The 23,158-nt window shown below is 38.9% G+C and overlaps 1 protein-coding gene and 1 long non-coding RNA gene across 4 annotated transcripts in view; one reads left to right on the top strand and one right to left on the bottom strand.

The window, feature by feature from the left end:
• UTP20 (UTP20, small subunit processome component) overlaps positions 1 to 6,179 on the bottom strand; it is an 81,252-nt gene extending 75,073 nt beyond the window's left edge. The window contains exons 1-5 of the mRNA XM_006914553.3: positions 5,946 to 6,179; positions 4,978 to 5,058; positions 1,757 to 1,823; positions 1,513 to 1,645; positions 892 to 1,080 (exon numbers count right to left, since the gene is read on the bottom strand). Coding sequence (XP_006914615.1) covers positions 892 to 1,080; positions 1,513 to 1,645; positions 1,757 to 1,823; positions 4,978 to 5,058; positions 5,946 to 5,990 — 515 coding nt within the window. The 5' untranslated portion in view covers positions 5,991 to 6,179. The remainder of the gene's footprint in view (positions 1 to 891; positions 1,081 to 1,512; positions 1,646 to 1,756; positions 1,824 to 4,977; positions 5,059 to 5,945) is intronic.
• The window catches only part of LOC112481891, a 31,784-nt gene continuing 14,778 nt past the window's right edge, over positions 6,153 to 23,158 (top strand). For 2 of the 3 annotated variants that reach the window (XR_003047101.1, XR_003047100.1), the window contains exons 1-2: positions 6,182 to 6,258; positions 18,655 to 18,786. This is a non-coding gene — a long non-coding RNA (uncharacterized LOC112481891). Of the gene's footprint in view, positions 6,259 to 18,654; positions 18,787 to 23,158 lie in introns of all 3 variants that reach the window. The other variant, XR_003047102.1, reaches the window with a different exon arrangement.

A 23,158-nucleotide genomic window follows, 5' to 3' on the forward strand; every position in this document is an offset into this window, starting at 1 on the left:
TGTCCACATTTGCTCACAAATACTGAGTGTCTCTTTTGGCTTAATAAACATGATAGGCACTAAAAAATGCAGATATTTAAGATGAGGTTCTTGAAGAGTGTACGTTTGTCGAGGATACCATTACATTGTGAACAACTGTTAACAAAATTTGTGTCATGGAAGTGTAATAGAATGCCACAGGGGTTCAGAGTACAAAGCTTTCATTTCTGGCCAAGGAAATATTTGCGGAGGTTATGAAATCTAGGCCAGGCTTTGATGGGGAAGGGGAGATATGTTTTCAACAGTTGGCTATAAAGAGACTGGTGGAATAGAGTGGCTGGAGAACCAACTTTATATAAGGAAGTAATTAGGGACTGAGTTGGAAAGGCGGTTTGGAGTAAGACAGAAGCCAGGGAAAAGGTAATTAAAGAACATATTAGAGTCAGGTAGCCGTGTCGGCAGGTACACGTGATGTTATGCATTATGCATGTTTTAACCAGACAAGGGTGAGAGTCAGAAATTCTCTCTTGGTTGTCAGTATCAATAAAACCGCCCTTGACCAAAACATAAAAACTGACAAAACTTAAATGTTAAAAAAAATCTCATTATTGAGGAGGATCATTCTATTTAGGGGGCCTCAAGCACACAGCTATTTTCACAGAGGCAACCTTGAATATTCAGCATGCATGTATTGCTTTCGCTCTCAAAACCAATACAGCAGGACTGACTGCAAACAGGCAGGGGAAATCTCGTGCAGATGATGGAAATGTTCGTAAACTGGATAGTGGTGATGGCTGCACGACTTTATACATTTTCTAAACAGCACTGAGTAGTCAATTAAACACAATAAAAATTAGAAGCAAAAGAAAAAAGAAAGAAAGAAAACCCACACTAAAGAGAAAAAAGGGTCACCTGTATATATTGGACATGTCCTTCACCATGAGCCTCCACAGGTACTTGTAAAGATACGACAGTGAGGTGAAAGCCCATTCTAACAACTCAGTGTCCTGAGTCTCCAGGATTGAGGTGATAGTCAGAAAAAAATCCTGAAAATGTGGATAGAAGTCTGTCTGTAGATCTCGTGCCAACTGTACAACCAAACTGGATTAAAAATAAGAAAAAGTAACTGTTTTTGAGACATGTAGACCAAAACACAAATACTATAAATCTATTTCACAAATGATAGTAGATTGCCTATGATGATAGAATTAATTAAATCTTCCAAATCAAGTCTCAAGAGAGAGACAAAATTTTTCAAATTCTTCACATTTTAAAAGTGCAGCAGAGAAATCAGGCTAGAGCAAGAAGATGCATTCTATCACAAGTGATGGTCAATTTTTCCTATTATGTCAAAGAAAAATGGGATTATCTTAAAAGTATAAAATAATAGTGAACAAAGTACACACCTAAGATTCCGTTTTATGGCAAAGCACTAATACTCAAAATAAATTCTTATTTTTAAAACAAACACGAGATCTATGACATGTATAGCTATAAAACACAACTACTCATAAATGCAGACATACTACTTACTCCAAAAGGGGTTGATAGGCAAAACTGTTCTTGATTTGCAGGTGAGCCTTTAAACTCTGAACTATCTCATTTTGATGATAGACCAGCTGATTGAATGACTGGCATTTGTCAATAACTTCTTTGTAAAATTTTCCTGGATGAAAAAAACATAGATGTTTTGCTCTTCCATCATATTGCTATTTAGTTGTTTTGAATATAAAGTGCAAATGATGAGTGAATGAAACAGAAACAAAATAGAAAATACCAAAGTGTTCCGTAAGGTTCAATTCCCTCCATTTCAGCAGTCCCTCAAAAAAGTAGGTTTCGACCTCCTGCCAAGATTAAAGCAGCCCATTAATCAGACAATTCAAAATATGATCAAAGTAAATAAGAATAATGATATATTAATATCTTAAAACAAGTTAACTTTTAGTGTTTTTTTTTAATGGGCATTAACTAATATATTTAAAAAGCATTCGGGTATACAATATGGACAGATGCTTTATGAAAACAATGTTTTGTTGATTTGGTTGCAGCAAATAATTCTCTAAAACCTATATAATTGTCACTCTAAGGAAAAAATCTTTTTTTCCTACATTTTTTACACTTTTAGGCCCAGAAAAATGTGCCAACTCTTCACAGTTCTTTCATTCTGCTTTTGGAAATATTAATTGCTACAACCTTGTAGGGAAGTAATCAAGCATTTTGATTAAAATTATAAACAGAAAATCCCCCTTTGGAGACATTTCTTATAAAACTTTCAAACATATTAGTATATAGATGTTTATTCAGCTTTATTGTAGTGAGAGGAGAACATAAAATAGCCTAAATATGTAACAACAGAAAAATGATTAGAATAACTTGTGGCCTATAGATACTAAGGTATATTATGTGGCTATTAAAAAGATCTATATCTATATTGAACAAGAAGGATGTTGATATCCCTTCCAAAGTGATAAAAGTTACACAGTCTATAAATGTTTGCACATATTTGTATTACAGAAAAACATGGAAAAATACACATATACCAAATTGCCAATACTGGTTTCCTTGGCAATAGTAGGTGGAAAGGTGAGATAATATGTTTGTCTAAGTTCACCACTACGTTATTTAGCTTGTTAACACAGTATATATTACTTTGTCCATATATATGTGTGTATCTATGTGAATATGTATGTATGCATGTATATGTGTATATATATGTGTGTATGTGTGCGTATTGCCGTGTATGCCCATAGAAAAAGAGAGAGAGAACAAATACATAAGCACATACTCAAACAGCATGCAAAATCTTCTACAATCTCAAAAAAGAGTAAATCTTTAACTTGTGCTTTGGAAATCTTTAAAAAATAAAAATGAAATAAAATCAATAGGGAGAATAGGAAGGAAGAGAATCCAATTAAATTTTGTTCAGTGTCTCTTAAGGCAGAAGAGAAACATACCTAACAGTTTAAAACCTAAATGGAGAAGGAATTTGTAGCCTAGCACAGTGATTGGTACATGTCAGCCATCTCTGATAGACTATGTCCCCACCCCTTTACAATGTGACTGGCAGCCTCTATCACCTAGAGTTGGAGTCTATTTCTTCACCCCCTGAACTTAGCCTGGCCTTGTGACTTGCTTTGACCAATAACATGCAATGGAAACAATCCTGCGACTGCCCAAGCTAATCTTTAAGAGGCCTTGTAATTTCTGCTTTTACTTTCTTGGAAAGATTCTGTCATCATGAAAAGAAGCCTAGTCCAGCTTATTGGAGAACAAGAAGCTATGAAGATGACCTAGACCAACTAGCCTCAGTCAATGGCCAGACATTTGTTTGATGTCAGACTGGACCTCCCAGCCCAGGATCCTATCCTAGGCTCTCTTCTCTGCTAACTCAACACTCTATCCCTTAGTGCTTACAACCTCTCCTATAGCTTAAACTAAACCATTTGCTGAATGTTAAATCTGTAACTCCACCTCCGAAGTCATCTGTACTCCTCCAGATCCATACATCCAAATGTCTTTTGGATATCATCATTTGGTGAGCCACAAGTATATCAAATTCAACAAGCCCCAAACAAAATCAACCTTGTGCTTCTCTTCCTAAATCTATCTTGATGAATGACATCTTCAACCAACTAGTTGAAACAGAAAATCTTAACCCCATTCCCTTCCTCCCTTCATATTCAGCAGGTCACAAGTCCTATTAAGTCTACTTCTTTAATATCTCTGGAATCCTTCCCTTCTCTCCATCTTGACTGCCACTACCATAATCACCTCTTGGTTAGATGACTACGAAATCTTCACAACTGGTTGCCCTGACTCCAGTCCTACTTTTTATTCTACACTAAAGCCAGAGAGATCTAAAACTTAAACCTGATCACGTTTTATAATCCTAGAATGACATCACATAACTTCAGGATAAAATCCAAACTTAGCTTGACATATAAAGCCCGTTATGATCCTTGACTATCTCTTCTGCTTTATCTCTCACCAGACACTCCTTCTCCCATCCCAGTCATTATCGACTGTACATACACTTATACACAAACACCATATATACAATTATAACCACAATTAACCGCTCTGTAGTTTCTTGACTGTGACATGTATTCTCTAGCCTGTTCATTTATACAGGCTTCTCCCACAGCCTAAATATTCTTTCTTGTCTTCTTTGCCACGCTAAAACCTATATAAACAAGACTAAATTCAGGTATCACCTTATCTATGTTATCATTTTTGACACCCCACCCTTCGCCTCCAAAGAATTCAGGTTAGGCTCCTCTGATGATGAGTTCCCAAAGTGTTATGTCCTTACTTAGATGACATCATTCGACACACTGAATTCACACATTGGAGAGAAGGCATTCGAAGGCAGTGAGCAAAGTCTGACTAGAGCCAAGTGACAAATAGTAAAAACTGAGGTTGAATCCATAAGCTAAAAGCATGTTCTATGGGATCTTAAAAGGCTAGCAGAAAAATAATTACTTGATGCAACAAAAAGCAAGGTTTTTTTGTAGAGGTGTGACTGAGTTAGAGCATGGCTAAAAGTAGAAAAAATTATGAAATTCTAGCCCTAATCTTTTTATAAAAGAGTAAATTAAGCCTCAGAAAAGTGACTTGCTCAAACTCTTTTTAAATTGTAGCTTCAAGAATATGGATCTGCAACAGTGCTTGGAATAAACATGGGAAAGAGAAAGGCTAGAATCACAGAAGCCACCCTAGTATCAAAGCTATAGAATTTTCTGCAATGATGGAAATGTTGCATATCTGCACTTGTCTAATATGGTAGCAACTAGCCACATGTGACTACTGAACACTTGGATTTTTAATTTACTTAATTTAAATCTAATTTGTCATGTGTGGCTATTTTATTAGACAGCACAGGACTAATGCATTTCATGTTCATAAAGAAATGGCTTGAAAATTAAGCCATTTCTAAGAGCAGAGACTAAAAAAATGACTATGACTACTCTAAGACTGGTTAGTACAACATTTTCTTACCTCATCATAGCTCGCAGTTCTATCAATCCGGTGAATAATATCGATATTCACATTCCCCAGTCGTTCAGCAAATGTAAGAAACTGTGGGAAGGGGGAGGAGCATAGTTAAGATATATCATCATTTAATATTTACCACATCTTGAGTATCTGTTTGAATGCTGTATAACAGCCACATGTGGACAATTCCCTTGTGAAAGTGGAAAGTTTAAAGCTTCCATAAGCCTCCTCTTGTACTATCACTATAAATAATAGTAGGCTTCCCTTGCAATTTCAGACTTATATTTTCAACCAATCAAAAAATGTATAAGAAAGAATATAGAGCCTTAAAAAAATGCACTACGCTACTATAAGATAATAGAATACTTCTATGAATATGTTTGCATAAGTTCTTTCAGTTATATCATTTCAAATAAAATTTTCATGCTAGACTGCAGCAGACCTAGGTGAAAGCTGGCGATGTGGCCTTGCTAGACCTATTAAGTTTCGTATCCCTTTACAAGCACAGGGATCTGACTAAGTCGTTGCAATAATATTGATTTTAAACACATACAAACCTATGGCTGTATCACAAGGAAGAAACTCTCAAAGGGTAGAGAAAGTGTGATAGCCATTGGTTGGAAATCATTCAAGTTCTCCCACCGGCCCGCCCCCTAATTTGGCCTTTAAAGGTAAAACAGCAGCGGAGAATAGCTCCTAAGGAATTAGTTTGTGACAGTGAATTTAACTCGGACTGAAGGGGTTTCCCACGCACGCCAGACGCCACAAACCATGGGCGAAATTTGCTGCCCGACTTATTTTCGTACTTCATGTTTACTACACGCGGAGAGTCTCCATCTTTTGCCAGAGTCTCGGGGCAAGTGACTAACGCTTGGCCCAGAAATCTGCAGCCCCGGGAGTCCCGCTCAGAGCCAGTCCCACGTCTGAGACACCAGGGACTCACGGCTCCTGGTCCAAGCTCCCTCACTCACCCGATATGTGTTCTCGGTCTTGTGGGAAACGGGCTTTGTCTTCATGGTTGCAGAGACGCAGCAGCCCGCGAGGGCCTGCGGAAGGGTCGAAGGGATGCAGCCGAGGTTAAGGAACGGAAACTGGCTGACACTGCAGATTCCCAGGTGTCCAAACTCTCTCACGTGCGGTTTGAGCCCCTGGACGCCGCCATGTTTGAGACGGGGAGGAGCCTGAGAGGGCCACGTGGGCGGAAGAAGGGGACCGAACATGCGCGGCGCCGCTCGCCGGGAGCCGCGGGAAGCCGGAGAGAGCCGCAGAGTCCCGGGCTGGCGGGTATGTGGACGTGGAGTTACTCCCTTCAGTAAAAGTTTATGTATTTTTGTTGTAAAAGAAAACACGTTTGTCATCATTATCACCTAACACTCACTACCACTCAGTTTGTATCCTGCAGCGGGTCTTTACGTTCATAATTTCACAGCAAACCCTTTACACTGAACAAGTGTGTCAGGAATCTTTGTCAAGAAATACATGGGAGAGATTTATTCAAGGGTCTTAGAGTTTGTAAACAGAGAATGCAACTGGGCAATACCCAGAGTATTCTGCAAAAAAGAAAAGTGGAGGGTTCTTATAGTAAAAAGTACATTCTTAAGAAGAATCAGTCTTGCATTTTTATCTTAGCCTCTGGTTTGATGGAAGATGGTAATCCTGTAAATGACCTTGTGGTCTGGATAATGGACCTCAGTTGGCTGGATACAGGACCATTCTTTCCTTAGTCCCTCTGGGGTAATCAGAGGGTTATCTGGTAGTTGTGTGTCGGGGCATTTACACAGGACTGGAAATTTCAAAAGATTAAGTTCCCAGGCTTCTTAAAACAAACCTCTCCTCATATCACAATATACTTGATTTTAGTAATTTAGCGCCTTGGCTATAGTGACTCCATTTTATTTATTCACTTTTATCTTCAAGCATATTGTGAATGCTGCCTGATAAATGAGGTACATATTTTAAAGCCTATTTAGTATATGAAAAAAGCAAGAAGTAGCAGTCTGGCAGAGGTCACTCAGCTCCGAAGTCTGATATTCTTAACCACTATCCTCTAAATAAAATTGAAAAATAGAAAAAGTTTTAAAGACAAATCTTATAGTTTCATGCACAACCAGTTAACATTTTGGTGTTTTTTTCCCACCACTCTAATGATGTGTTGTTAAACATAATTGTACAAACGTGTGTGTGTGTGTGTATACTGTATATATATTTTTTTCACTTATTCATTCAGCAAACATTTCTTGAGAATCTGCTATGAGCCATTCACTCTTCTGTGAGCTGAACAAGACAATAATAATAATAATAATAATAATAATAATAATAATAATTCTGTTTGCAAGATTTAGTCTGAGATACTTACATCTTAGATAGCCAAGGAGAGATGTTAGGTAGACAACTAAATACATTCCTACTTAGGGATCATTGTAGAGGTCAGGGCTGGAGTTGTGAATTAAATTCTTTATATACACTTAACTACTGAAAGTGTGAAGTAATTAAAGCCATGGAACTGGATGAGATCACTTATGGAGAGAGTGACGAAAAGAAGGATGAAGGAGAGAAGAGGACCCAAATTGAACTCTCGAGTGCTCTAACAATTAGCAGTGGCCAAGAAGGTGCCTGGGAAAGCGCCACTGAGATGGAAATGGACTATTATTGACGTGGAAACAATCTGACATGGTGAAGGTCCCTGGTGACCTTGACAAATACAGTCCATGTGGAGGAAAGGAAGCAAAATATGCATGGATTGAGGATGGAATCAGGTGAAGAAGTGAAGTAGATATAACACTTTTAAATTATTAACATTACAACATCAATATTTTCTAAGTCAATAGTTACAATAGTTGTAACTATTTTTAACGGCTCCACAGCATTTATGGATTTTATTTTTTAATAATAAAATATAGAAGTGTCCAGCATTTGGCTGGCTTCCAGTAGGCTAATTGGCATTTCCCCTCCCTTTCTTTATTAGGTGGTTCTTTTCTTTTTATGTCTTAGATTCCTTAAGGAAGACATAGAAAGTTGTAGAACGTCTCAGAAAAATGCACATAAGCTCATTTGCACTAAACTGTGTAGATAATTTCAGAGTGAGAAGTCTGCAGTTACCTGAAGGTCAGAGCCCCCACTCTCAGCAATGTTCCCAATCTGTTGCCAAAATCACCCCCAGATAATTGTGTCCTTTTCCTTCTCTTTTGTTTATTTTTTGGTAATGGAGTTAATAGGACACTAAGGAGTGGAGAGAACTGACACATGTTATGTATTACATTGTTACTCATTATATGATTCTCACTGACAACTCTGGTTGAACAATTTATCAATATAACATGGTGGTTAAGAACCCACTGGATGCTAGAACCAGATTGATTGCCTGGGTTTGAATCCTAGCTCTATCATTTGTTAGTGGTGTGACCTTGGGGAAGTTACTTAGATTCTCTAAACATCATTTTTTTCATATGTGAAGTGAAGCTAATATAAGTCCCTATCTTATAGGGAGCTGTTATGCATAGTAAATAAGCTAATGGATGAAAGGTGCTTAGAAGGTGCCAGTACCATAACTGCACAACCTTTGACAAGTTACTTTACCTTCCTAAGACCCAACTTCCTAATCTGTTAAATGGAGATGTTAATAATACCAATCTCCGGCACATAGAGCATGGAATAAATGTTTGCTGCATAGATAAATAATTGACCATTTATTTTCTACTATCTGGCTACCTGACAAGTTTCTTAAGGGCAGAAACCATGTACTTTTTCAACTTTCTATCACAGCATATCGTACTTTCTTTAACCCTGACAAACTCAAGACTAGTATAACTCCTGCATTAGATATAGGTTGTACCATGTGATTTTTAAGGTCTCTCCCAAAGCTAAGTTTCTAAGATTCTGTGGAGTAGCCAAATCAGCCATGAAGAGCACTCCTGTTTAGAACATCTCCTTGTCCCCAGCTTTTGCCCTCTGTGCTAAGGCCTTGGATATCCCATGCCAACCTGTTTCCTTTTTTCACTATAGTTTCGCCTGCCCTATCCATGGAAGCCAGAAAACTTATGTATAATTCCTTAATTTCTTGTTAAACTTGATCCAGAACTCCCGGAAGTTTTGCTTTTTAATATTTGTTTCCTTAGTGTCTAGCACAGTGCAGTTTGAAACCCAGGGGACTATACGAGCACATGAGAAGTTTACCCAGCTTAGATGTGGAAGTAAATCCATAGAAGGCTTCTTGGTGGATGTGACATCTAAGCTGAGACGTGGAAGATAAATAGAAGTTAGCCAGGCAAGGGAGGAGCATAGATATGAAGGGTGTTATCTAGGTAGAGGGAACAGTATATAGAAAAGTTCAAAATAATTGAGTACAAATTCAGTTATTTTTAGTTCCTAATCCAAACCCACATCTTGTCAAGTTAGCACTAGGCATCAGTGTCACTGTTAGCATCTTTGGGTTAATGAAAAGGAAAACATAAAAGACAGAGTGAAATTGAGAGGTGGGGAGAGCTTTGGTTTCTTTATTTATAAAAGTGGGTACAGGAGTAACACAAGGCTGTCGAAAGATTAAGATATTGTACGTGGTGGTCAGGAATGGGACATCTCTGCCTGGGGGCATGGTCTTATCTAAATAAGGGCTCAAGGGGTGCAGTATATCAAACCAGAGATTATCCCCACTCAGAAAAAGTGAGACTAATGAAGCGAGATCTCAAACCAACCGGAAGTGAAGCAAAAGAGAAGAGTGGACCAAGGAGGATATTTTAATAACTCTTAATTACGGCAGTAAAGTAAGCTGATCCACAGATCATTTATTTCTTGAGAGAACTATGTACTATTCGTAGTTGTATGTGACACAGGAGGCAGAAAGAGCATGGAGTTTGGATTCAGAAGAACAGCTAGGTCCTAGTTCTAGAGTTTTCCATGTGCTAATTGATAACTGAATTAGCAACTTAATCTCTGAGCCTCAGTTTCCTCACCTTTAAAATATTAGGCATAATAACCAATTCTGCCTTTTCACTTTTTAGTTGGTAAGGAGATCCTTGACATCGAGTATGTCAGTCTCTTGTCATCCATATAACACTTACTATTTTCAGTTATGTGACCACTGTTCAGTACAGGGGCCACTGAGCTTCTATTCTCCTTTTCCTTGTTTAAAGCTCAGGCATCACAGACATTAGATAAGAAATTGCAAATTGGTGGGCCTCCCAAGCCCAGTGTAGCCCAGATATGTTTTGTTTACCAACCAATATCCTTGAAATACTTAAGTTTATTAAAAATCTGGAGATTTCTGGTAAAAATCCAGATTTCTAGCTTCTCTGAAAAATAAAAAAATGCACAACACCGGGCCCACATACAGAAAAGCAGTAACTGGCTGGAGCTGAGTAGCGGTGACCCCTTTGCCTCTGTCCACACCACTCCCGGCTGCCCTGCCCCTGGCCCATGCACTTGGCCTCTATAGGCATTTCATTTTGCAGCCTCATGCATTAGACTTTTCCTCAAGCAGAAGGTTTTAAACATGCCTCTTGCAAATAGCAGGTTGTTGCAGCAGCTGCTGTTGCTTTTATAGCCTCATCCAGTGAGTGACTCAACTTTTTACAGGGGGGTTGATGCAGTTTTTCAGTCGGTGCTGAAATATTTGTAACACCCTTCCCCATCCTCTGAAACACACACATGCGCACGTACAAACCCACCATTGCCTTCTGTGTTCGGCTTGTTTTCCTTTCTCACTTTTACCCACTATTTACATTTGGGTCATGAACTTTACATTCCTTATTTTCTTTTAAGAGATACCAGAGGATAACATGAATTAACCTATTTATTTGAGCAATTTATACATCCACATTGTTTTTACATACACATTTTCATACAATTTGGATTTATCTCAACCCTTCTCCAATCTCCCACTTCCCCTTGGCTGTGTCTTTGCATCCAAATTGATTTTTGTCTCGTTACATCTTATTTGCTGCTTTGAAAGAGAGGTAAGCTCGGACTCTGCTGCCGGGCCTCCTAGACTCACATTCTTGCTCTACCACTATTATATGAGCCTCAGCGCACTTGCCCCAAAATAGGGTTGTTCTGAGGAGTCAGTGACCTAATACTTTTGTTCTCAAAATGCGGTCCCCAATCAGCAGCACCAGCACTTAATGGAACTTGTCAGAAATGTAAATTCTCAGGACCCACTTCAAACTTCCACTGAATCAAAAACTCTGGGGGTGGCGCCCAGTCATCCAGGTGATTCTGATGCAGACTCAAGTTTGAGAATCGCTGACTTAACGTATGTTTGAGCACTTAGAACATTGTCTGGCATATACCATATGCCATAGAAAGTGTTTACTATTATTACTGTTTAGACTTTATATAAGTGTTTGCTACTGTCATTATTAAATTGTCCTATCCACATCTATGGGGTAGGTCGTATTATTCTCACTCTAAAGATTAGGGATCTGAGACTCGGAGAACTTCTAAATGGCAGAGAAATTTGAATCCAGGTCTTCTAACTTTAAGTTCAGTGCTTTGTACTGCCCCACATCTTAAGAGTGTAAACTAGGAGAGACAGATGTAGAGAAATAAATGCTTGGCTCTTGTGGTAAACATTTGTAGATTTTCTGATAGTTTTTGTTCTCATTTCCTCTAGAAACAGCATCCTGATTTTCCTTTGAAGAATCACTGTTCCCTCATTCGCAATGTCTGAGGTTCAGGGTAGGTGCAGGCAGGACCTGTATCCTAATTGGTATTTCTCTGGTCAGGTAACTGGTTCACGGATGACCATGTGTCCCAAGCTAGGCCAAAAGCCCTACCTGGAACTTTTGCTAGAGCTATAGAGAAAGAGGTGCTTCTTTTTCTTGGATTTGCCAAGATGACAAGAGGCTGAAGGTGGCCATTGTCACTTCAAGGAGATGTCTGCCTGAGAATGAAGTCTATCAAAGGAAAATAGAGTCAGAGAAAGAGAGAGACTGATTAACTAATTTGAGTCACTGGATCCATCTAGTCCTTGGACTTTTCATTTTCATTAGTTCATGAATTCCCCCTTTTGTGCTTAAGCCTTTTCCAACTAAATTAGCTGATACTTTTACAGCTAATTTAACATTTTTGTGTTGCTAAAAAACAAGACTGAAAACTCCGGCCTTCCAATGAACACAGATATTTGTAAGTTGAGTAATAATCAAAAAAAGTCAAATGTAAAATTGTAATGATAGCAGTCATTGTGATAGAATGGAAAGAATGTCAAACCGGAAGTCAAGAAACCTGGGTTCCAGTCCTGGGAGATTCACTCAGCTGTGTGACTCTAAAAGTAATCCCACATCAAAAGAGGTAATGTACATACACATACATGCTTTTATTGTTGCATTATCTGAAGTCAGATAGTTATTAGAGTTGCTTCCAGAACTACTTACATACATACAATAGTAAGTTGGAGGAGGTAGAGAAGGGGATGTTTTTTGATTTCTTTTATACTACCCTTTGATTTCAGTGATAGAATACCTTTAAAGACAATATATCTTAAGATAAAAGACAAGCCGCAGACTGGGTGAAATACTTGCGAAACACATATCTGGTAAGAGACTTCTGTCTAAAATATGCAAAGAACTCAGAACTCAACAATGAAAAAAACTCAGTTAAAAAATGGGCAAAAGATCTGAACAGACACCTCACCAAAGAAGATATACAGATGGCAAATAAACATGAAAAGATGCTCAATATCATATTTCATTAGAGAATTACAAATTAAAGTAATGATATACTACCACACACCTGTTAGAATGGCTAAGCTTCAAAATACTGAAAATACCAAATGCTGGAGAGAATCCGGAGTGACAGAAACTCTCATTTACATACACATGCTAGTGGGAATGAAAAATGGTAACAGCCACGTTAGAAGACAGTTACCTATTTTTTAACAAAGGTGAACATTGCTTATCATATGATCCAGCAATCACCCTATGTATTCAAATGAATTGAAAAATTATAAACATAAAAATGTGCATACAGATGTTTGTAGCTGTTTTATTCATAACTGCCAGAACTTGAAAGCAACTAAGATGTCCTTCAGTAGCTGAGTAGATAAACAGACTATGGTGTATCCATACCATTGAATATTCAGCAATAAAAAAAAAAGAGCTCTCGGATTATTAAAAAAATGGAAGCAGCTTAAATGTATACTGTTAAGTGAAAGAAGTCAATGTGGAAAGGCAATATACTGGATGACTTCAACTATGTGAAATTCTGGAAAAGGGAAAATTTTAGAGAAAATAAAGAGATCAGTGGTTGCCAGAGGCTTGGGGAAGAAGGGAGAGGGAGGGATGAGTAGATGAAGCACAGGGGATTTTAGGGCAATGAAACTAGTCAGTATGCTACTGTAGTAGTGGACACATGACGTTTGTCAATACCCATAGAACTACACACACAAAGAATGAATCTTAAACTTAGACTTTAGTTAGTGATTGCTCTAGTCATTGTAACAAGTATACTGCTCTAATGTAAGTTATTAAAATGGGAGATTGTGTGGGGAAGGAAAGTAGGTATATGGGAATTGTCTTACTTTCTGTTCAGTTTTTCTCTAAACTTAAAACTGCTCCAAAAATAAAAGCCTATAAATTTAAAATTTTGCATCTCCTCTTAACTCCTTCTCCTTCTAAACCCAAAGTCCTTTGGAGAACCTCATGACAATCTTAGATGGGATCTAGAAAGACAGCACTTTGCTCTTGAATCCTTGGGGCACCAAGAGGAAGTAAGACCAGAATCTCTTTAACACTAGAAACCAAGAAAATTTGGATCTGTGGGATTCAAAATGAGTCAGAAAGAGGAGTGCTGCAGAACACCAGCAAAAACAAAACAAAACAAAACAAAAATGAAACAACAAAAAAAACCCACATTTATTTATTCACTCAGTGAGTCTTATTTATTAGGTACTGATCTAAGGACTGAAGATACAGTGGTAAACAAATTTCCCGCCTTCATGAGGTTCATTTTCTAGTGCGAGAAGACAAAAAAATAAACATGTGACTCTATAGACAATCATGGCAATTAAGTGCTATGGAGATGAATACAGCAGGTGGATACAGAGTATGGCAGAAGCTTTTAATTGTTTCCTAGATTTCATTCTTCTTTTCATCTTTTAGAAGAAGAACCTCTACCTCAAGTTTTAGCTGGTAATGTGGCCTTGCATTACAGACTACAGTTCTTATTTTGCATCTGGGGATAGAGTTATGACCAAGTTCAGGCCAATGGAATGTAAGTGGAAGTGCATAATTTCTAGGTCACTTGCTGAAGGATAAAGCCACTTGCTTTGGACTCTTCCTCCTTTCCACTGGCTGGGAAACGGCATTGACTGGACCACCCTCAGAAGCCAAGTAAGGTAGATGGCAGAGCCCCCAGCTTTAGAGTACTCAATTCTTGATGCTGTCGTTTCAAGATCGTACTCTTGGATGTATTCTCTTAATCAAATGCTATATTTATAGTCAGATGCCATTTGGGAGGATGTATTTTCCAGAGATTCATGGTGATTTAACCTAAGTGATAAGTAATTCTCTACCATGAAGTGACCGGAACCCTAATGCTCAGGAACATCTCTGTCACAAGAGCTATGCAGTCACAGTATTATAAGCATTCATTTTACAGACTAGGTAAAATGACTCACCAGAGACAACACAGTAAATTAATAGCACCACAAGGAGCTATAATCCAGGTATCCTGACCCTTAGTTTAATACCCTTTCTATTATAGTCAACTTTACTTCATGCTTGGTACAGACAGTAGTGGTGAGTATTTCAAATCTCAAAACAATTCTAATAACTTTTAAACTAGATTGGGTTGGGGAATCTATTATTTTAAGTCAGCAGCAGATTGTCTTTCCTAATGATGCCTTGCACAAAACAGCAGGGGATGAAAGACTGCCCTGATTGCACACAAATCAGATAACCTGGATGAAGATAATTAGCATTAATAAGACCTTTTATTATAAAGGACTTGGAGGTTTTCAAAGAATTTAGCATCCATCACCTCTGATCCTTTGGCTGCCCTGTGAGGTAAGCAGGGTAGATATAGTTTCCATCATATTATAGATGAAGAAATAAAATAATCCCAGAAACAATAAGTGACTCACCCAGGGTCGCATGTCTTTGACCGATGTTGGCAGACTTTATTACTCCATGTTCAAAGGTCTTGTTGTCACATGCATCTTCCCAGATAATTGATATCTCTTACTATGAACCAGATAATATTCCAAGTGCTTTGCATATAATAACTCATTTCCTCTTCCTACAAGTTAAATTCTGTTATTACCATTTACTGATGAGAAAACTGAAGCACAGAGAGACTGAGTAACTTGTCCAAATCACACAGTCTCATAAAGCAACCAGAGCTGAGACCCAAACATATGCAGGCTGTACCCAGAATCTGTGCTCTTAGCCACATCACTATGCCACCTCTCCATTTAGAACTTAGAAGCAATTTTATGATTCATATAGCTCATGGGCACACTTTAAAGAGTCTTGAGATTAAGTTCAGATACCTCATAGCTCCTATGACAGTCACAAGCCCTCCCTTTGATGTGATGGCCACTTGATCTTATTGTCTACTTATGTGATAGATGTGATCAGAGTTTTATTTTTAGACCACCTGGGCAGGGTGAAAGAAGCATTGTGCATAATAATAGCTACTTTGACATCAGTGTTGAAAAGTTTGTATAGGTAGGAGTGAACTGCCTTCTGTTCTTCAGAAGAATTAATGCTATTTTATTACTTCGTTCTGCTTTTCTTTAATTAGTAATACCAAGGAGTGTAGAAGACATATGTTGTTTTCTTCTATTCCTCATTCTTTTGGTAGCATTGTTTTGATTTTCCTTTAGTAAATCCCCTTCTCGTTTATTCTTAGTCCACGTGATTTTAATACCAACCTATCCCCTAGGCACAGGCCCAGTGTATCTCCCTGAAAAAACAGTGGTTGGTTCAGGGATAGGTGTGTGATGCTGGTCAGTCCAATAGAAGTTGTCCTTAGGACTTTTACTTGGACTATTGGAAAACAGAAATCCTCTTTCTACTTAATGACTAATATACAGCAGAGTATAAGCTGGAGGATGTGGGTGGCCATCTTACACCATGAGGGAGTATTTGCCTGAGAATGGAACTAAGACAAAGTAGAACCAATAGATGGAAAGAATCAAGTTGCTAATGATAAATTTGGGTCATCTAGATCTAGCCGTGTCTACCCTTGGACTTTTCAATAACATGAAATTTCCTTGTGTGTTAAACAAGTCTAAGTCGGATTTCTGTTGCTTGCAAACCTAGATTAATGTTAGTAATTAATAAATTGTTCTGTTTTATACAAGCATAACTCATATACCAGATTTGCCTGAAAGCTACACTGTATCAGTTATCTATTGCTACAATAAAGCTGCTTAAAAGACAGCCATAGTGGCATGCAACAAGTCTGTGGTTGGCTGGGTGATTCTACGGTCCTGAGTTGGCCTTGGCTGATCTTGGTTGGGCTCATTCAAGTGGTTTGATGGCCAACTGGTGAGGGACTGGCTGATCTAGCATGGCCTTGGGTCGAATGACTTAGCTACAGGGCTCTGTTATATGTGATTTCTCATCATCCAGCAGGCTAGTTCAGGCTTTTCTCCTAGTAAGGTACAGGCCTCAGAGAGCCTGGAAGAGTGCAAGGCCTATGCTCAGAACTGTCACACCACCACTTCCACTGTATGCTACTGGGCAAAGCAAGTCACAAAAACAGCCCATATTCAAGGTGTGGGGAAATGGTCTCTATCTCTTGATGGGAAGAGCTGCAAATTCCCATTGCAAAAGGCATAGCTGCAGGGAGGAGTGGAGATTTAGAGCCATTTTTGTAATCAGTTTACACATTCATCCTCATTCCTTTTATAAAACAAATATGGTAAAGAGATAAAATAAGCAAAAGGATACTGGGATATAACCAAGTGCTCACCAAAGGAAGCAAATTCCTTCAGTGCATCAAGCAGGGTATGACACTACCCTGTTCTTATTTCACTCATTTAACATGTGTGATTTTCCTTGAACTTGATTCAGAAAGGGTTCCTAGATTCGGAAATCCTATTCTGAAAGAGACTTTAAAGGTCATCTGGCCCAAACTCCACATTTTTCAGAAGAAGAAACCAGATCCCAAAGTTAAAGAACTTTCCTAGGGCCACACAGAGGCAGATCTGGATCCTTACCTGGTGACTTCCAGTGCAGCAGGCTTTGATCATCTTGTGCTGTGCCCTCCCCACACAAAGGCAGGACATAGTAGAGGTCACATGCTTGAACTTGGAAGTCAGCCTGGGTTCTAATCCTGGCCTGGTCACTAATAAGCTCTGAGACTTTGGAAAAATTATTTAACCCCTCTGTGGAGGATGGTAGTACTATTTCCCTCATATGGTGGTTGTGAGAATTAGATAAGAGAAGGCAAATAAAGCACATAGTAAGTGTTCAATAAATTTTAGGTATTATTATCTCTTAAAATACAGCTTTTTTTTTTTTTTTGGCTTGTTTCTGCCTGCATTTAGTCTGGGTTTGGGTGTTTAGAGGAACTGAAGATATAACTCCTAATATTTAGATTTCAGGAGTAAATGAATCTTTTAAAATTACGTTGGATTACAATTCCATGTTTCCTATAAGAAGGGATGCTTGTCACCTAATTCATCTATTTATTTTCTAATAAACATTTCCTGAGGGTATACTCAGAGTTGGGCATTACATTAGTTTGTTGTTGCTGTAACATATTACCATAAACTTAGTGGCCCAAAGCAGTGTATAATCAGGAGGTCAGAAGCCTGAAATGAATCAGCTGGGCTGCATTCTGAACTAAAATCTGGACTCCTGTCAGCTCAATAAGGCTTCATTGCTTAAACAACAAGATGTTAGACAGTCAGGAGACTTAACTTTTAGTCTCACTTCTAGTATTTAAAATCCTATCAGACCTTTGTCACTTTCTTCTCCTTGAGCCTCAGTTCCCTATCTGTAAAAGGAAGAGGTTGGACTTGTCCCTTTTTGCTTTTACCAGTTGTCCTATCCTAGGCTGTTGCAGTTACTCATGGGGTGGGGATAAGGGACCAAGGTTTGGGTGGGGTCAATAGGTATGGTAACAGGGGCTGAGCATTTATACCTACCTCAGTTGTTCAGACATGTTACAGAAAGATTTTATAATGGGTCATGGTGGACCAGGAAGAACCCCTAACTCATTTCCCTAACATTTTTGAGACTTTACGATTAGTCTCAAATCCTCTTTCCACAGTGCCAAGTAGATAAGATTTCAGGGCCAAGGATATTTGCCTCTGAGTTTTAAAAAAGAGCTTCGTAATTACCAAAGGACTTGAGACCATGACCATCACGGCCAAGTCCAATACCTAGCTAGTGGTGTGCTGGAGTAGCTTGTACCTGCTTGTGAGAGCTGATTGCTAAATATTAAAAAATTCTGTGAACCAAACAACCATTGGTATCTTGAAACTGCCCATGGTGGGAGTATTGACACCATAGAAATTGGCAAATGCAACAAACTGGGGCTCCCTCAGCCCCCTGAGCTGGTTTACCAGAACGTCCCTGCATCTGGCTTTGAACACTGGTAACTGCTTATCCAAGATTGCGGATAAATTAAATATGTGTGTCTAAAAAAGAATTTTTTTTTTCTTCCTTGCTTTTTGGTTTGTAGATACTAAGAGCAGAGTCTCTAAAACCTGTCTTTTTCTCCCCTTAACAGTGGCTTTCTTTACAGATTCTATGACTCCGAAAGATGCAAATTCCTGCAGAGGTCTTGGCAGGACTCCACATGCCCAAGCCATGCAGGTTCTGACGGGCTAGGCTCTGCCAGGAAACTCAGAACCACGTCAAGGTATTGTGTGCTCTTTCAAGAGAGTTTGTCCTCATGAATTGCCTATATCGGGGCTTAGGGCAATTCTTTAAGGATTTTGGAAACCTCATGAAAATCCTTGCTCTGCCACTCGGTAGCCCTGTGACTTAACCTCATTGAGCTTTCTTACACGTAGAATGGATAACACATACTTGAGAGGGTTTATGGGTTTACCATGAAGCTAAGGAGTTTAAGTACAAGCACCTCCCTTGTATGAGCCCCTCACTGGGGGGGCCTCAGGCATGTTGTATTTTTAATTTTGTAATCTGAAAGACTCCCACCCCAAGATGTTTAATCTTCAGGCCTCACACAAGTTGGATCGGCTCCCGCTTGTAGGAATGAATCACATACCATTTTAAAACACTTGACCCAGAATCTGGCCCATCGTAAGAGCTTCATAAATAGTTCTTGTTGTAATGCCCGTGCTTTCCTTCTATCACCACACATCACACATAGTTTTCCACCCCTCCCTAAATGTCAGCACGTTTTGTTCAGTTTGCTTCTCTTCCACTTGCGACATTGGCTTATCCACTTTCCACTTGCCACTTTGCCAGACTGATTCGATGAGGTGCAGTATGCAGGGCCCCACTGCATCCATTTTAATGATGGGAAAACAATGTTTAGCAATTATGTTCTTCACTGAAGTAATGTGATGGCAAGGAGCGATCATAAATAATTTGCCTAAAGCGCCTTGGTGTGACGGGAATCAAAGTCATGTTAATGCTGAACAAAACACCCAACAGAACAGGAAAACAAAGGACAGTTGAGGCAATGCTGTCATGTTTTGCCAGTTGTTAAAAGAAGAGGCCAGTTGTCAGTCGATCATGACGTAGAGAAGCTTCTCTTAGAGCAAGTGTATCTCAGAATTATCAAAGGGCTCTAAGTCACCCTAATAATGAGCTTTTACCACAAGCAGAAAGAATGTAAGCCACATTTAGTCTTAAAAGATACTGTACTTTGCACTGCATTTGTGACAAGAATCTCAGAGCCATTGTCTTTGCTCTTGGTGATTGAAAGGAGCGAATGAAGTGCCTGTGAGCCTGACATGGTCCTTCTTTCCTGAGCTGTAAGAAGGGAACTTGACTCAGATGCACCTAGGTACAGCCATTGTTGACCGCCTATTTATTGTAGACAGGCGCCATAAATGGTGATGAGTAAAGCCGGGTGTCCGGCGCTTTCTATTACACCATGCTGGAAGCTGCCTGGTCAAGTGGAGAGGGTGGCCGTTGAGATCAGCTGAATCTGGATTAATCCTGGCTCTGTTTTGTACAGGGGTCTGTGATTTAGACTATGTAATCTCTTTGAACCTTAAATTTCCTCATCAAAAAAATGTAGAATAATATCACTCACCTTGCAGGATTGTTGAAACCTAGCAAGTATTTAGTAAATGTTAATTTTCTTACTCTTTCTGAAAGCACTAAATGTAAGTACAATGTTGGTAGGCTCAGAAACTGTTTATGTAGCTTTTCTGAATCTTGTATTATTTTAGTAGTTGAGACATTTTATTACAAAATTGTCTTATTACAAAAGCAATGCCTTTTTTGTGACACAAGAATTAAAATATTTAGACAAGCAAATAGAAAAAACTAGAAAATTATACACAATTTGAATATGTAGTTAGAGCTTCTGTTAACACCCTTGGGTGTATCATTCCATAACATTTTTTTATGCCTATAAATACTTATTAAAAATGTAATTATATAATACATATTATTTTATAACCTCCTTTTAAAAAATACAATAGATGTTATTATGGAAACCCTTGGGAAAATCTTTCATGACAAAGTTAGGTAACAATTTTTCTTTGTCATGGGAAGCAGTTGAGATGAATACACTATGACAATTGTCTATTGTTATTAAGTAAGTTATACCAAAATTTCAGTGCCCCTTTCCCAGAGAAAGGCCACTTAGCTGCTGTAAGGAAAGAAAATAAGTAACATCTACAAATCTCCTTCTTGAAGCCCCTTTGTTTAGAAATCATTTTTGTTTTCTTTAAAGGGTTGTATAAAAACTAGAAAGAAACTTGCCCTTTGTATTCAAAACAAGGCAAAAAGAGATTTGTGATGGGATATTGTCTTAGTTTGGGCTGCTAGAACAAAATACCACAGACTGGGTAGCTTAAACAACAAACACTTATTTTCTCACAGTTCTGGAGGATGGAAGTGGAGATCAGGATGCCAGCAGATTTGTTTCCTGGGGAGAACTCTGTTCCTGGTTTGCAGATGGCCACCTTCCAGCTGTGTCCTTACATAGTTCAGAAAGAGAAAGAGAGAGACAGATAGACAGACAGACAGACAGACAAAGACTGAGAGAAATCTGGTTTCTTCCTCTTCTTATAAGGACGTTAATCCCCTCATGGGGGCTCTACCCTGATGACCTCATTTATTTAAATCTAATTACTTCTAAAGGCCCAACTCCTAATAACATCACACTGGGGGTTAGGGCTTCATATGAATTTTGGAAGGGGACACATTCAGATCATAACAGATATTATTATAAGCCCATAACTTCTACTCTAGAGAAGACAATGAATAGGAGCAAAACACCTCCCACCCCTTTTGATCCATCTTGTTAGAAAAAATAACTGGATTGACTCAGACTGGCAACCAGGCTGCTGTGTGGATGGTTGAGGAATTTCACCCTTGGGTAAGGGATGAAAGCAGTACAGGTAATGTCTGTATATTACTTAGTGAAGTATTTCATAGAGAACCAAGGTAGAGTGGTACCTGTTAGTCAGTCTGCTATATCTTGTGTCCTCAATATCCTTTTCATTGAAAGTAAACAAGAATCAAAAGTCTTGCCAAGGACTTTTTTATAGGGATGGAGGAGCTACATCCCTAATTTGGGCAAGCTGACTAACCCTAACTTATCTTTCCATAACAATAGATATGATGTTTGCTTAGTATGCAGTTGTACAGACTGTTCCCTCAGTTTCTCAAGTGGAGAGGGTGATTGAGAAAGGGATCTAACTCTTTATAAAAAGCCTACACTCCATTCCAGGGATTGCCTCTTGTTATCATTCAACAAGTACCATCTGAGCTCCTACAAATAGTACTTGTGGTCCAGGCACTCTTTTATGTGTTAGGGATACTGTGGTAAACAAGACAGGCAGGGTTTCTCTTCCCATGCTGCTTACACCCTGCTATTTGCTGACCTAAGATAATGATTATAAACTTAACACTGATGACTCTAGGATTTCCACTTAGTGATGCATCAGAAGAAAGGTGAAGGAAACCACAACATGAAGAAGGAGTATCTTTCTGGAATGTCACTTTCACTTGAGGACTTAAGGGGGAAAGAACATCACTTTTTAAAACTAAAAGAAACACTAAATATTTTTTATGGAATTGAAGCCTAAAATTTTAATGAAATTATAGAAGAAACAGGCCGCACAAACATTTCTTGTTTGTAGCATCTGTTCATAGCTGCACCCTGGATCACATGGGGGTGAGAGCTGGCTCCCCTCTGCGTATTGAGGGCATCATGGTGGAATTCTTTGAGAAAAATTGCTCTTGAGTTTATATCTCCTTCATAGAGCTCTTGGGAGAATTAGACGAGGTGACCCATGTAAAATGCCTAACATTGGACTGGCACTTAGAAAATGCTCCATATATTCATTTGCTGTCCTGCTGTCATTCCTCACAACAGTGGTGTGGAAAATCCATGGGCTTTAGAGTCAACAAACCAGGGTTTGAACACAGGCTCATCACTTTGGGGGTATCTCCAAGTCTCATTTTATATATTAGGATGTCCTTTCCTGGGGTAGGGTGCCTACAGTTTCCTCTTTTAGAGCTCTGGCCTATACCAAACTAGGATTTATAAAAGGGAGGAGGGAGAGAGAGGGCAAGTCTATGTTGAGAAGGAAAAAGTCAGTGTGTTTGTAGACCAGAGTATCTGAGTTATATTGTGACAAGAGGCCAATAGCAGCAGGAGATTGGTTTATCTTATGAATGTTTCTCTTCCAGGTGGGGAGTGAAAGGGCTGTTTCCTCTATCCCCTTCACCTAAGCACAGGATCTGAAGCACTGTCTCTCTCTCATCCAAACACTACCCCTGGCTAAACCGAGGGGAAACTAGCTAGCCCCTATTTATACTTGTTGCCTGAGTCATATGCTAGAAAGGATGAGCGAGGCTCTGGGGAAAGACAGAGGAGAAAAAAGACTGATAAGACCTTGAGAAGGTGTTTAGAGGGAAAGAATTCCCTGATGCCCCTGTTAGTAAGGATGTGGTATGGACTAAGAGATGGCTCAAGGGGAAATCTGTGTGTGCTTGATGGAGCGACATCCTCCCCACAGTGTCCAAGTAAAGAATACAGTGAAGAGGTCACATATTGGCTGGTAATACTACTGCCTTCC

Source organism: Pteropus alecto, unplaced genomic scaffold (assembly GCF_000325575.1).
Source record: "Pteropus alecto unplaced genomic scaffold, ASM32557v1 scaffold94, whole genome shotgun sequence".
In the NCBI taxonomy this organism is placed as follows: Eukaryota; Metazoa; Chordata; class Mammalia; order Chiroptera; family Pteropodidae; genus Pteropus; species Pteropus alecto.